Below are 15,297 nucleotides of genomic sequence, written 5' to 3' on the forward strand. Positions count from 1 at the left end.
AGCAGACTGAGTTTAAAAAGGAAGCAGGAACCATAAAACACAGGAAGGCCAGAATTCAGCCAAACACTATAGGTGTGAACATTTCAAAACAGATTTCAGTTCCCAGCTTATCTCTTTATAGCTGTAGGGTAGGAGCAGGGAACATAGCCTAGTGGCTTAGTTTCAGATTCGAACCTTTCGGGAAAGTGGAGATCAGAAACTTGCAGTTCTGCAGCATCTGGACTATGTAATAAAAACATTCATTCTTACACAGATGCTAGAATTCAAGGGTTTGTTTCCTTAACTACAGCAGGTTGTTTCTAGTCATGTGGATTCTGGAGAAAACTCACAATATATTACCCTTCTGAAGAGTCAGAAGGCAGAAGTAGAACATAAGTTACATGCATCCCATTTTTATATTAAATCACAGTTTTTATATTGTTGGCAAAGATAAGGTACCTCACAGGAAGCTGTGAATTCTCTGTGACTGAAAGGCCTTGAGATTGTTCAGTATAAAGGCTCTCTGGTTCTGTCTGCAGGACAACTTTTTACCATCTCCAGTGAAATGCCTTGGCCACAGAGCGGAGAGATGAGTACTAAAAACACACTGTCCACGTGTGACAGCAGCTGCACAGCTGAAAACCACAGGGCACAGGCTGGAAAAGGGTCAGGGGTTACCAGATCCCTTCAGAGTCTGAACCCTCATCATACAATGGCATTCACATTTCAAAATCTCCCCCAGAAGCTGTGCAGGTCTTTTCATGGTCTCTGTAGATGAATATGAAGATTATAACAATATAACCACAGATTAATCTATCAGCCCTTTCTCTTTTCTGCACCTTGCTTATCTTTCCTAGCAGATCTCTAAGCAGCAACTCCAGTGAGCTGCATTATCTGCTTCCAGGCTCCTGAGACTCCTACCTGCTAATTCCTGTTATAACATTCCTGTCCTGGGATGGCACCTTAACCCTGCCCTTGCCAAAAGCAACATAGGTTCTGCCTGCATGCAACAATTTGAGACAAAAAGGTTATTTTTAGTTTTAGAGCAGTGAATTTGCAACTCTCATATGCAGGATCAGAGTGTCTGCATACATAAAGTACAAAGACAGGACTAAAGATTGGCTAAGAAAATACCGTCAGTGAACTGGAGAGATCTCACTCTACAATACACACACTACTCACAGGGAGAGCCAAAGCCACCTGCCCAAAACAAACAGCAACCATTCCCTCCTTTTCCACAATTAAGTTGAAACAAACAAACAAACAAAAAAAATCGACCCCCCCCCCAAAAAAAAAAAAACAAAAACAAACAAAAAAAGAAACAGAAAAGGAGGAATGGGACTTATAGGAGGAGTTGGAATAAAAGCTTTAAATGCATAAATGCCTAAAAAGTTTTATAGAGTTCCAGAGGAAACAAAATATTGTCAAATGTCTGTGACAAGGCAGCCCAGAGTATCTGGGATACGTGCAGAACTTGCTGGCCAGGAGAGAGGTGTCGTGAGAAAGAGCTCTGGTGGATGCAGCCTGCTGTGAGTGGTCCATGGGATCCCAGGAGAAGCATCTGTTTTGGGACCAGCAGTTGCTCTGTAATTAGAGAGCAGCATCAGCTTTAAAAACAATCATTTTGATGTTCTCCTTCAGATGGAAACTTGGGTTTTTGAAGAGGAGTCTTGTTTATTATAAACGAGGATGAAACAGTCAGCTCTTTCCTCATTAGCAGCCACTGACAGTAACTATTTTTAGCTGCAAATTACAAAATGGAGCAGATTCAGACAGAAGCACAAAGGGTGAAAAGTATTTCCTTCCCAATCTTCTAAGCTAGTATACAAATTTTATTCATTTTAACTGAGATGAGCTAGAAAAAGGAATTAATTAATTCTTTACTCCACCTCAACTAATACTTTACAACAGTCCGGGATAAATACATAGGGAAAGATTCATGCACTGTTTGAGCTGGAAGGGACCTCTAAAGGTCAGCTGGCCCACACTTTGCCCACACTCAGCGTGACAGTACAGGACTGTGGTGGCAAGGGTTGACACTATTAAGACCACATCTGTTGGATTCTTCCATGCTACCGAATTGCATAAAGCAAATGCTAAATTTCCAGCCCTGAAACAGGCACAAAAAGACGATCAAGGTGAAGTTAGAAACGCTCAGAATTAGGAAGTGTGAATGCAACTGAAATACCTGTGCGTATGAAGGAGACTCCAGTGGACCTTGTGAGGGTGGCACCGCTGTGGCAGAGCCAGGGCTGCTCCCTCTGGGGCACCCCGAGCCTGGTCCCCTGCATGCCCTGCCCACAGCCCCCACCCGGATAACCCCAGGTGTTCCTGCCACGGAGCACTCCCACACTGCCATGGCCTGACCTCGGAGTGCCTGGGCTTCATTCTGGCATCATGTCAAAACCTCACTGGAGAGCATGTCAGAAGGAACACAGGGATTTTTTTTTTTTTTTTTTTTTTCAGTAGACGAATCTTTGGCAAACTGTGAAAACCATTTCATTGGAGAAGAAGCAAAAAAAGTTGTTCTTCTTGCTACAGGACTTTCTGCAGATTTCAAAGGCCTGCTGTGAATAATAGTGTCAGAGCTTCCAAGCTGCAAGGCTATTTTATAGTGGAAAGTGTGAGACAATCAAAATAAGTATCAGTTTCCACTGTTACAAAATAAAGATTTTGCTGTATGTGGTACCTTAAAAGCCATGTTCAGAGATGTGTGTTTTGGGACACAGAAGTAGGTATAACCCCAGAGAGTTATTCTCTCGTATAGTTCCTAGGTTTGTTCTTTCTTGTTCACAGCAAATTGGGAAATAATTCAAGACAGAAAGAAAGCTATGGCTTTCTTTATGATGCAAAACATAACAGGAATTTGTCTTCCTAAAGGGCTGAAGGCAATCCTTAAATCCAAATGCTGCCAGTCCTTGGGATGTTCGAAATACATAGTCCCATTTAATGGCGTGAGTGCATCTCTCTTTACACAATTTGTGAGTGTTTTTGACAAACCTGGTCCTAGTTTTCTGCTAGCAGAGTTACAGATGAGACAAGTTTTCCATGGTTTGGGGTTTTATTGCGAATGCTTCGCACAGCTCTGGTTATGTGCTCCCTTCTCATGACATCAGTGCTGAAGGGGAGAAAGAATGTAAACATCTGCTTTTTATAATTCAATTCCAGGCTTATAACTTGATTAGGATAAGCAATGTTTCTACATGATTTATTTTCCAGTCACAACAATGCACACTTTTAGCAGCAGTTTGAAGATTAGTAAAATAAGGATGGAAACTAATGAGGTAATTCCTGCTTCATGCTCTACCTTTCTGAGCTGCACTGAACATTGTGCAAAGGCTGGGGATTTCCCTCCCAGTTGGTTTTTAAAATGATGTCCCATTACTCCCCATAATGCAGGATGCAGCCCATGGAAAGGAAGATTACACAGCAGCACTGAGGTGAGCTGGAGCAAAGGGAATTTGGCTCGTGACTCTCTACGGAGCCCTTCTGTGTGGCATTGGGTCAGGACTGAGTTTTGAAGATGTCTGCTGGGATATTGCTGCATCCCTAACAACTGAGGCCTGAAATATAAAACCTCTAATCTCTTTCATCGCCTGAGCAGAGTTAAAACTGCAATCTGGACGCTCCCCTTTTGTTTTCCAGGCTTTTTCTTGCACCAGGAACTAACAGTGGCTGGAACCATGGTCCTAGTCACAGTCTGGAGTCTTCCCTACTCCCTTTAAACTATTAAATTTAAGGATATGCTCATGGGCACTGAGGAGGTCTTCAGTAGTAGTTGTGGACATGTAACTGAAGCCAAAGGACAGCCAGGGCAGTAGCACATGTCAGAGTGATTTCAGTCTTGTATCACATTTCCAATAATAAAACACTAAAAATCACAGCATCTCAGAATAGTTTGGGTCAGAAGAGATCATAGAGCTCATCCAGTCCCACCCTCTGCCAAGGGCAGGGACACCTCCCACTGTCCCAGGCTGCTCCAAGCCCCATCCAGCCTGGCCTTGGACACTGCCAGGGATCCAGGGGCAGCCACAGCTGCTCTGGGCACCCTGTGCCCACCCTCACAGGGAAGGATTCCTCCCCAAAATCCCATCTAACCCTGCTCTTCTGGGACGAGCCGGCACCGCCACCCTCAGCTGCGGCAGGTGCGGACACAGAGCCCGGGCCGTGAGGGGCGCGTCCTGCTGCGGCCGGGGCGGGAGGAGCCGGGGGAGAGAAGGACCCGGGCTGAGCGCGGACAGCCGGAGGTGAGGGACGAAGCCTGGCGTGAGGGCGGGACCCCAGGTGAGGGAGGGACCCCCAAATGAGGGCGGGATCCCGGCGTAAGAACGGCGACCTCGAGGTGAGGGAGGGACCCCTGGTGAGGGCGGGGCCCCGGGGGTGATGGAGGGACCCCAGGTGAGGGCGGGGCCCCGGGGGTGATGGAGGGACCCCAGGTGAGGGCGGGGCCCCGGGGGTGATGGAGGGACCCCAGGTGAGGGCGGGGCCCCGGGGGTGATGGAGGGACCCCTGGTGAGGGCGGACCCCCTAAAGTAAGGACGGTGACCCCGAAGTGAGGGGGAGACCCCAAGTGAGGGCAGGGGCCGCAGCGGGCCACGGGAGGCGGGGCCGGGGCGGGACCAGTCCGCAGCCTGCGCTCCCGGGGCCGCAGCCGCGGCTCCATCCCCGGCCCCGGCTGGCAGCAGCAGCCCCGCGGCACGGCCGGGGCTCAGCCCTGTCCCTCGGGGCGGCGCTGCCCCAGCCCTGCCCGGTAGCGAAGGCGGAGCGGGGCCGCAGCCGCGCGCAGACAAAAGCGGCGGCGCTTCCTGCGGGGGAGCTCCTGGGGGGAGCGGGCGGGGGGCGACGGGGTCCGCTCTGCTCGGTCTTTGCTCCCCTCGGCTTGTCCCCCTCCGTCCCGGCTTATCCCCGCGCTCTCCGGGTCCGTCCCGGCTTATCCCCGCGCTCTCCGGGTCCGTCCCGGCTTATCCCCGCGCTCTCCGGGTCCGTCCCGGCTTATCCCCGCGCTCTCCGGGTCCGTCCCGGTTTATCCCCTCGCTCTCCCCGCTCAGTCCCGGTTTATCCCCGCGCTCTCCGGGTCCGTCCCGCTCTGTCCCCGCGCTCTCCCCGCTCAGTCCCGGCTTATCCCCGCGCTCTCCGGGTCCGTCTCGGTTTATCCCCGCGCTCTCCGGGTCCGTCCCGCTCTGTCCCCGCGCTCTCCCCGCTCAGTCCCGGTTTATCCCCGCGCTCTCCGGGTCCGTCCCGCTCTATCCCCGCGCTCTCCCCGCTCAGTCCCGGTTTATCCCCGCGCTCTCCCCGCTCAGTCCCGGTTTATCCCCGCGCTCTCCGGGTCCGTCCCGCTCTGTCCCCGCGCTCTCCGGGTCCGTCCCGCTCTGTCCCCGCGCTCTCCGGGTGTGTCTGTGTTCCCCCGCCCGGGTGCCCGCAGTGATGGCCGTGGCCGGGAGCCGCGGGGCGCTGGGCACGGCGCTGCTGCTGCTGCTCGCCCTGAGCGCCCGCGCCGTGCCCGAGCCCGAGGCGGTGCCCGAGGGAGCCTCCACCCTGGCCTTCGTCTTCGATGTGACCGGCTCCATGTACGACGACTTGGTGCAAGTCATCGAGGGCGCATCCAAGATCCTGGAGACATCGCTGAAGAGACCCAAGCGGCCGCTGTACAACTTCGCGCTGGTGCCGTTCCACGACCCAGGTAGGGCATTCCCCCTGGGGGCCGAGCGGGACCTGGCTGCGGCGGGCAGGAGCCGGGAAGAGCAGCAGGGAGCTCCCGAGTGCTGGCAAGAGATTGGGTTTCCTGCGCTTGCAGAGACTGGAGCCTAAGTGTTCCTGTCCCATCCTAGTCGTTCTTGCCGCACGCGTTTCTCTGCCGAGGGCGAGTAACATTTTGTGACCACCACCTCCCTGTCTCTCTACAAAGTTTCCCAAAGCCTTCAGGATAGACTGGAGTGGGCTCTAATTGCGCTTTGTGCACCAGAGTGGCTTAAGCTGTCAAATACTCACCTTAGTTGTTCAGCTACGAGCTGAAGTAGTGTCAGTGAACTGCACGTGTAGTAGTTACTGTGCTGCTGAGTTTTTTTCCAATGTCCTTCCATGGGAGTGCACTTAAGAACATGAACAATGCAGTTGCACTCTTCCTCTTGTCTTATTATCCCATGTTTACATTCAGAAACTTGAGTGAAATTAACACGGTGTGGTTTTTTTGGTTGGGTCTTCTTTCTTTTTTTACCCCTTGTGCTGTACATCGTGCATTCCTCTCTTCCAGCATCTGTTTTTTGTTCCCTTCCTATCAATTTTCTCTGGCTCTCTTCCTCTTTCCTTGTCAAATTCTTCTGTTGACTTGAAGAGGAAATAGGAACAGGATGCCCCAGGCTGGTGAAGTGTGCTGTACTGTACAGTAAAAACTCCCTCAAAAAGAAAAGAAAAAAGAATCAGAAAAGGGGAAAAGCCCTTGAAAATTACTTTTGGGCTTTAGTTCCCATGGAATATCTCAGAATATGCTCAATGCTTAAGAATTCTATTTTTGCAGGCATGTCACCAAAAAAATGGATATCCTCTCTATTTCCTCCCAGTCAAAGATTCTTCTGTTTACAAGATATATGTTTGCTATTGGTATAAATACCTTAAACCAAATGCTTAGAAAATTAGAAGGAATGGCTTGTATAGGTTCTCTTTTCTTTCCTTACAAAGAGCTCTTCATTGTAGTATCAGTGTTCTATCACAAAAGGGTCCTTACTGTATCTACATTTGGTGTAATTTTCATTTTGTTTTCCCTCTGTTCCCCCTGCCCCCCCATTTTTTGTTATTTTATGGAACAAACTTACATGGGACTTAAAAAGCATCATGCCACAGCAATAACCAAGAAGGGAAAGATTTGGGTCAAGAGTAGAACCTAGAACTCTTTTATATCCTTCTGGAAAATCAACTTCATCTCTTTGGAGCTGTTTTTCAATTGAATAGCCAGAAAATCAAGAGGATGGGTTAGGAATGTTTTGGTTTGATTTCTCTCAATGATCACTTTCTTCACTTTAGTAAGCAGAAAGGGATTCAGGGTAGGAGTTGATAGTTCTCTTTTTCAGAGACTAGCCCATCCACAAGAGCAAGAAGGTCTTGTGTGGTGCACTTTTAGTTTGCAGGTTTGTGTGGTGGTCCTTTGTTCTTGTGTATGCTCAGTAGAAAGAAGTCTCAGCTTTCTCTCACAGGTCCTGTGCTTAGTTTTCATCACAGACCTCTTTCACATCATCTGTTTCAATAGCTCCTGTTTTCTTTCTCATCTCATGTGTTTTCATTCAATTTTTCTTCTGCACATTTTCACCTTTTCGGTCTTTTTTCCCATCCTCCTCACATTCTTGCTCCCACTGCCTCTCCAGGTTCTTTGCTTGTGTTCCAGACTGACTCCTTTGACCATGCTTTGCTGTACCACCCCTCCTTGCTCCCTGCTTGAGTCACATTTTCCCACTCACTGACTCCTTGCTTCCTTGCCTCCTCCCCCATTCCCTCTCCTTGCACAGGAGATCCCTTTCCTTGGCAACTGTTAGACTTCATTCAGTGGAGTGACTGAAACTGAAACCTGCAGAGAACTGACCTGTACAGCCCAGAGCTGCTGGCAAACGTGCCTCAGAGTATCCTGTTACACTTCTCTGTGTGGAAGTCCAACTTCCCTGAGGGGGCCTTACTTCTTAGTGTGATGTGTAATTTGTGAGGGCAGGGAGCTCTCTCAAAGTGGAGGATGGACAATTTTCAACTTCATTTTGTACTAGTTTCTGAAAACAATTTATTTGGTCTTTCTCAGAGTTAGAAAGACACACCACAGGCCAATGTCTTGAATTTTATGTATGTGTAAGGTCCAGATGACTGCTGCTCATCTGTACCATATATCTGATGATGACCATGCTGAGGCACTTGAAAAGAAAATGCAAGAAATGCTGTTGTGACCACAAACCTCATAAAAGTATTGCCTGGCAAGTATTTCACAGCATCCAATTTGTTTACCTAGTGTTGTTCTTTCTGAAGGCTGCTCAATTGAATTAATGAACATTAAGCTATTTTTTTTCACAAGTTGTGTTGTTATTCACTTAAATCTTCTTCCAAAAAAAGAGCTTTATATGTAGCTGCCTCACAGGCAAATTTTCTGGATGTTTTGGTGAGGCCTCAAGCTGTGCCAGGGCAGGTTCAGGTTGGACATTAGGGAAAACCTTTTCACCGAAAGGGCTGTAAAGCATTTGCACAGACTGCCCAGGGAGGTGGTGGAATCCCCATCTCTGGAGGTGTTCAAAAACCAAATGGCATGTGGCACCTGGGGAAAAAGTTTAGTGGTGATGGTGTTGGGTTGATGGTTGGACTTGATGATATGAAAGATGTTTTCCAACCTGAATGATTCTGTGACTCTGTGACTGTGATGTGCCAATGCACTGGCGTGTGTGATGTCATGTTTTCCCTACTGCAGTGGCATTTTGGTCAAACAGGAATACAAGTATAGTTTTAGTATCAAACCTGAGGCTTTTGGCACAGAATTATGGCTTATGGAAAAATTTGTCATGGGTTTCACATCCTATACCATGTACCATCTGGTGGGATGCAGAGAGTTCAACTCTGGAAAAACCTTTTGCTTTGGATTCTACTTTGTGAATAACCATGTGCAGTGCTTTAACAGATTACAGAGAAATTTTTTATGGTGGGCTTTCAATGCCTGAATGTGATCACAGAACTTTGTAGATAGTGAAAAGGGCTGTTGACTAAGAAAACTCTTGCCAGACTTGTGTTCAATGGAAAAACTGGCGTGGGGGGTGGAAAATTGTCCCAAATTTAAGAAGAGTTGGCACAGGAAAATTTTGAACTGGAGCTAAAGCTGAAGATCAGCGAATGCTTTTGTAGTTGCGTGTTGTGGGTCCTGATGTCCTACTAACTCCCATTGTATCCTGTGGAAATGGGATTTGACTTGGAATGTCTTTATTTAACATCTGTGGCCAGCTTTGCTATTTTTTCTTTATGCCATTAAGGAATTTTGGAATGGAAAATAAGCCTGAGAGAAGTAATTCATCCCTAGTATTTTTCTGTAAAGCTAATGGAATTATACCAGTCATAACTCACTCTGTGTGATTTAATCAAGCATTCCTTAAGTGTGAATGGCTATTCTATAGACCAAACTCCAGTAATTAATTAGGAGAAAAATGAAGGGAATATATAACCTCTGGACTTCCTAGGGTAGAGGATGGTGTTTGCCTGTTCTTATTCTGCATATCTACAGAACTGTGATCATCTCCTGACTCTTTTCTTACAAATCAAATAGAAAACACTGTGGGAGAAAAGGGGAAACATTAATAATGCTTAGTTTAGATGGGAAAACAGTACTGAACTTAAGTCACATAGTAAGTGTGTAGGAGAAAAGGGAATAAATTTTTCTTTCCCTTGATCCCACTCTTCTCTTTTGAGAGAGTAAAGCTCTTTCCTATCTTGAAGTGAAGTTATGCACATGGTTAAGCACATAGGTATATTTAAGTGGAGTCTCCTTTAACAGACTGGCAGGGCTGTGTCTGTAACATGGTTAGGCTGCTGAGCCACATACTAGCTTGGATCAAATTCAGGAGGTCATATGAAAAGTCTGGGAACTTTGGGTTTTGCAGGTTTGATAGATTTTTTTAGAAGTTTTAATGAAGAAGTAATGTTTTTTCCAGAGGAGGAATTATGTGAAATTAAAATTAGGCTATTAATGGAGTTAAAGTTTTTCATACTTCCTGACAGAAAAAGTACTGTGGGTGTGCAGATGGATAATGAAGGGAGAGGGGAAGGCACTCCTGTGTCCTTGCTGTACCCTCAGCTGGATGGTATCACAGATGATGTCCTGCCTCTTCTTCTCACATCAGCTCTCCTGACAGCCCTTCTGCCATGTTCTGCCCTGCACTTTTGCATTCTTCCGTCGCTTGAGGTCTTTGATCTTTGGCTTTACTCTCAGATTTATGAGTGCCTAAACTCAGTGTGTAAATCAGTTGGCCCTTCTGGTATAGCCTGAAGAAGAGGGGCATTGTCTTCAGCATTCCCTCTGCTTCCTTTGCGGGGTGGAAGAAGTGCTTCAAGACTTGTTATTAGTTTCAGTAAAGAACAGGAACGTGGCTGTGGAAAACACAACTGCAGCAGTGGTTTTCAAGGCAGGGAGAACAAGTTTAAGGGAAATGTGGTATTCTGTACTGGTATCTGAGTTTGCCCACACCACGGAAAGGGGATGGGGGCAGCATGAAAAAAGATTGGTATCACAGAAGCTGAGGCTGCCCCTGGATCCCTGGAAGTGTCCAAGGCCAGGATGGATGGGACTTGGAGCAACCTGGGCTAGTGGAAGATGTCTGTGCCCATGGCAGGGGTGAGCCTGCATGAGCTTTAAGATCCCTTCTGACTGAAGCCAGCCTGTGATCTTTTGATTTTAATGAAAAGGAAGACAGCTGAAAGAGGGAGAGGAATATGACCCTGTGTTCCTGACCACATTCTGGAGGCCTCCTTACCTTTCTTAGTAGGTAAAACTGCTTAAAACTGTTTGAAAACTGTCTTCTATTTGAACTAGATAAATTATTAGGTTGCCCAGAAGAAATAAGTAAAGTTTCCGTGGGCAAATATTTTGTGAAAACTGGGTATGTATCAAAATCCCATAGTTTTTATAGGATAATGTATTGGTTTTGCATGAACTGGTTTTTGGTAGCAGAGAGGGGTCACAAAGAGGGTTCTTGTGAAAAGCTCCTGGAAGCTTCCACTGTGTCCAGCAGAGCCAGTCCCTGATGGCTCTGAAGCTGGGACATGCTGCTGGCCAAAACTGAGCCAACAAGAGAGATGCCTCTGGGATAACAGATTTAAAAAGAAAATCAAAACAAAGTGGACACAGGTTTTTCTCCTAGTCAGAGAAGAGGAGGAGGTGAGAACATGTGAGGGAGACACCAAGGTCAGTGGAGAAGGAGGGGCAGGAGGTGCTCCAGGGGCCAGAGCTGAGATTCTTCTGCAGCCATGGTGAGACCAGGGTGAAGCAGCTGTGCCCCTTCATGGGGATCCATGGGGGATGCAGAGATCCACCCCCAGCCCCTGGGGATCCATGGGGGATGCAGAGATCCACCCCCAGTCCATGGGGATCCATGGGGGATGCAGAGATCCACCCCCAGCCCATGGGGATCCATGGGGGAGGCTGTGTTCAGGGAAGATCCCTGGGGGAGGCTGTGACTCAGGGAAGATCCCTGGAGGAGGCTGTGTTCAGGGAAGATCCCTGGAGGAGGCTGTGTTCAGGGAAGATCCCTGGGGGAGGCTGTGTTCAGGGAAGATCCCTGGGGGAGGCTGTGTTCAGTGCAGCCCCAGTGCAGAGAGGCCCCTGCTCCCAGGCTGGAGCAGCCTGTCCTTGCAGGACTGCAGCCCATGGACAGAGAGCCCAGAGCAGCAGTTTTGGGAGGGTTCTGTGCCTGTGGCAGGGACTCACCTTGTGGCAGGTGAGGTTTGGCTGCTGCTCGTGGGAGTGGCCCCACGCTGGAGAAGTTCACAGGGAACTGTCTCCTGTGGAGGGACCCCAGGGTCTCACAGGGAAAGGACTCCTCTCCTGAGCAGGATGAAAATCTGGGAGGTGAACTGACCGAAACCCCCACACCCTGTCTCCCTGTGCTGTCGGTGGGAAGGAGGCAGGGGCTGGGGGGAAAAATGGTGATTTAAGGGCTTATTTTACTTCTCATTATCCTCCTCTGATTTTGTCAGCAATAAATTCACTTTCCAACCTTAAGTTTGCTCTTGAAATGTTCTCTCCTGGTCCTTATCACAATTCACAAAGATTTTGTTGACTCTTTTCCCTTTCATTTGCCCAGCTGTGGTAGGGGAGGATGAGTGAGCAACTCCTGTGGGTGCTTGGCATTGGGCCAGTATAAAACCACAACAGATAAATTGAGAAGAATTGCCTCAATTCTTTTTGGAAAGAGTAAGGTCAGAGACCAAGAAAATTATGCTCTCTACTTAATTCAAGTAGTTGTCTTATTTGAGAGTTGGGTGGCTTTTATATTGCTACCAATATTGAAAGGGGGGTGGGGGGGGGGGGGAAGTGCTAATTTAGGAAGTCTCATCTCCTTCTTTTGATGGATCACAAAATACCAGATTAAAGCTGGTGACATCCTATCTGTCAGAGCTCTGTGTTTGGTGGCCTCAAATTTGTGAACATCCCATCTGACAACTCAAGGATATGTAAGGATTTGGGGTTTTTTGGAAGCTGGTTTATTTTGGACTTAGATACACAGTGACAGCAATAATGAGCACACGTCCAAATTCTGAGGTTTTTCCTTGGTGTTTTAGGAGATGCAGTGTAAAAGCACAAGTGCTCAGTTCTGTCTTGGTATGTCTGAGGGCAAATGATAAGCAGACCTGGGTATAATAATTGGGAATTCTGCTCTTTTGTGCTAAAACTGATGAAGTATTGCTATTAATATTTCACAAGTGACAATTTCAATGGAAAATACTGCTTCCCTAAAGCTCAATAACTCCTCTATGGTGTTACCACTACCAAGTGTTATTGTTGCTGTCATCAGGTGAGTGGCTGTCACCAATGCAGTGTAAGTGAACAGTTCTGGGCTGATAAAGATGAAGTCTAAAACACTTAAAGACATTTTCCATCTCTAAGGCTTCTGGGATAACTGTACGGACCATGTGGGAAATGAGTATTTGAAACCTTATTGTCATCCTTAATGGAGACATTGTGATATCTATAAAATGAATACCCTGTGATTGCATGGATGTTTTCTTGTTCCTCTAGAAGGATTTATCTGGGGTCCCTCTAAAAGTAGCTGCTTATAGAGATTAGAGAACACAGCAAGTATTGCCAGTGCCAGAAGCTCCAAAATCTGTGAGACAGCCAAAACGTTGTGACATGATCCAAAAGCCTGTTAAAACATCACTTACAACTTATTTTTCTGCTGTCTTAACTCTGCGTGTCCAGCCCAGAAGGTATGCACAAGGGTGAATTTCCCCTCTGATTCTTGAATCCTTCTGGCAAGAGGAAGAATTATTCTCCCTGTTTTAATCTGAAGATACAGTAGAGATTCTTTCCTTGGGAAAAAAGAAAATATAATGCCTCAAGTACATAATGTTTTTTTGCTTTGAATTACAAATTATTTTTCATGTTACATTTGAAATTGTTGCCTACAGAACTTAGAAGCTACTTGTTTTGCTTTGCTCTCCTCAGCTCCAAGTGATTATTATTCCAAGGGAAGCTTTGCAACTCAACAACAACGTATTCTGGTGCTTTCTGTCCTTAAAATTAGTTCTGATGTAGTTTATCAGGTGAGCCTTGCTGTTTGTTAGCAGTGTGCACCTTTTCCCTAGAGCTGGAATTTGCATGGAGGATACTTCACCTGTTGTGTCCCAGGTAAAAGTCATAGTGCCTTTGTTAACTCAACTTTTAGGTATGTGACAATTCACAGAGAGATCTCCTCTCAGTTTCTTAATCACTTTTTAAACAAAGAAACTTTCTCATTCACCTTCCTCTTGTCTTTCCTGCACTCTGAATTTATCTCCCAGGGGTTACAGCAGCTTGTGTTTCACACAATCACACAGAGAAGCCCAATTAATCCTATTCATGGCAGTAATTGTTTAACACTGGCTACCGGTCTTGATGGGAGCTCTGTGGTATGGAAAGCAAAGAGCAATTTCTGCTGCTGCATGCATCTCCTGGATTGGTTTAAATGCACACAAATCAAATTCCTACTGCTGTATGAAAAGCAGATATTTGATGCAGATCCTCAAGTACAATTAATCTATGAATAAGCTGTCCCTCCCTGAGACTGATACAGTGTCATGTTTTCATCTGGAGAAAACAACTGTTTCCTGATAATGCATGGTAATGAAGTGACTAAGGAGCCATGAATATCGGATACGTCTTTTATCTCACTTTAACTGAGGCAATAGTGTTCATCGTAAAGAGAATTGTCACAGAAATATGACAGGAAAGTTGAAAAGGAGGCCAATCATAGTATTTCCTTCTTGAAAATGCCAAGCTTCCTCTTTTCAAGTGCCAATCTGTGAGGAAAACTAGGAAAAAATATGTCTTTGTGGTGGGGAATAAGAATCATAGAATTGTTAAGAGAGGTTAATTATTAAGAGGTTGGATGAGACCTCTTAAGATCACTGAGTCCAACCACTAATCCAGTGCTGCCATGTTCACCATTAAAGCATGACCCCAAGTGTCATACTGACATGTCTTTTGGACGCCTGCTGGGATGGTGATTCCTCCACTGCCCTGGGTAGCCTGTTCCAATGCTTAGTCAATAATTTTTTCCCAGTTTTCAATCTTAACCTCCTCAGAAGCAATTTGAGGCTTTTTCCTCTCATCTTATCCCTTGTTCCGTGGGAGCAGAGCCCGACCCCAGTAGCTGTCCCCTCCTGCCAGGAGGTTGTGCAGAGCCACAAGGTCCCCCTGAGCCTCCTTTTCTCCAGGCTGAGCCCCTTTCCCTCTCTCAGCCACTCCTGGTGATCCAGCCCCTTCCCCAGTTCTGTTCCCTTCCCTGGACATGAATTAATAGTGAATGAATACCTTTAGGGAAGAGAATGTAGTTGAATTCTCAGGGTAGAATGAAGGAAAAGAGCCATCCAAGACCTGAAAACTGGTGAAACTGACCCTCTGATCCTTAATCCTTGCTTTGTGTGCTGCACTGCTGTCCAGCAGGACTGACTTGATTAGGATGAGGCATGAGGCCATGCCCAGGTGCCTTTTGAAAGCTCACTATTGTGTGTTGCAGAGAGTGAACTGTACCTGTCCTGCTGAGAGGACATGGAGTGATGGGGCTCCCTGTGCTGATACAAATTGTGTTTGAGCTTTTCTTAACCAATGGGGAGCATAAGGAATTTGTATTGGGTTGGTGATTTTTTTCAATGCATCTTGCAATGTTCGTTCTGTATTCTGCTGGGCCAACTTATAAGAAACCTTAGAGCTATTTCCCCTGTACTGTGAAAACAGGGAATGGTCATGACCAAAGGCTGCCAGAGCTCCAGGAGCTTTTGGACAGTGCTCTCAGGCACAGGATGGGATTGTTGGGGTGTCTTGTGTGTGGTCAGGGATTGGACTGGATGATCCTTGTGGATCCTTACAAACTCAAGGTACTTTGCGATTCTATGACTTGAAGTCTCTGTCATCTTTTTTCTTACTTGTGCTTTATCCTTTGTGGGCATATCAGAGGCTGCTTGGAATTCATACTAGTATGGATTCTGCTCAGTAGAGGATCTGGCTAAACCAGATTAGTGACTATGGAAAAGGAGCAGATACTTCATTTAGTTAATGTACTTTGAATGCGGCCTTAAGCCTGGCAGGAGGAACCCTTTAGACAGAGAGCCCTC

General features: G+C 46.8%; 1 protein-coding gene across 1 annotated transcript in view; it reads left to right on the plus strand.

Moving 5' to 3' along the window:
• The first annotated feature begins 5,402 nt into the window (after positions 1-5,402).
• Positions 5,403-15,297, plus strand: part of HMCN1 (hemicentin 1) — a 164,485-nt gene continuing 154,590 nt past the window's right edge. The window contains exon 1 of the mRNA XM_021525146.2: positions 5,403-5,659. Coding sequence (XP_021380821.2) covers positions 5,404-5,659 — 256 coding nt within the window. The 5' untranslated portion in view covers position 5,403. The remainder of the gene's footprint in view (positions 5,660-15,297) is intronic.

The sequence above is a fragment of the Lonchura striata genome, chromosome 9 (assembly GCF_046129695.1).
Source record: "Lonchura striata isolate bLonStr1 chromosome 9, bLonStr1.mat, whole genome shotgun sequence".
Taxonomy (NCBI): domain Eukaryota; kingdom Metazoa; phylum Chordata; class Aves; order Passeriformes; family Estrildidae; genus Lonchura; species Lonchura striata.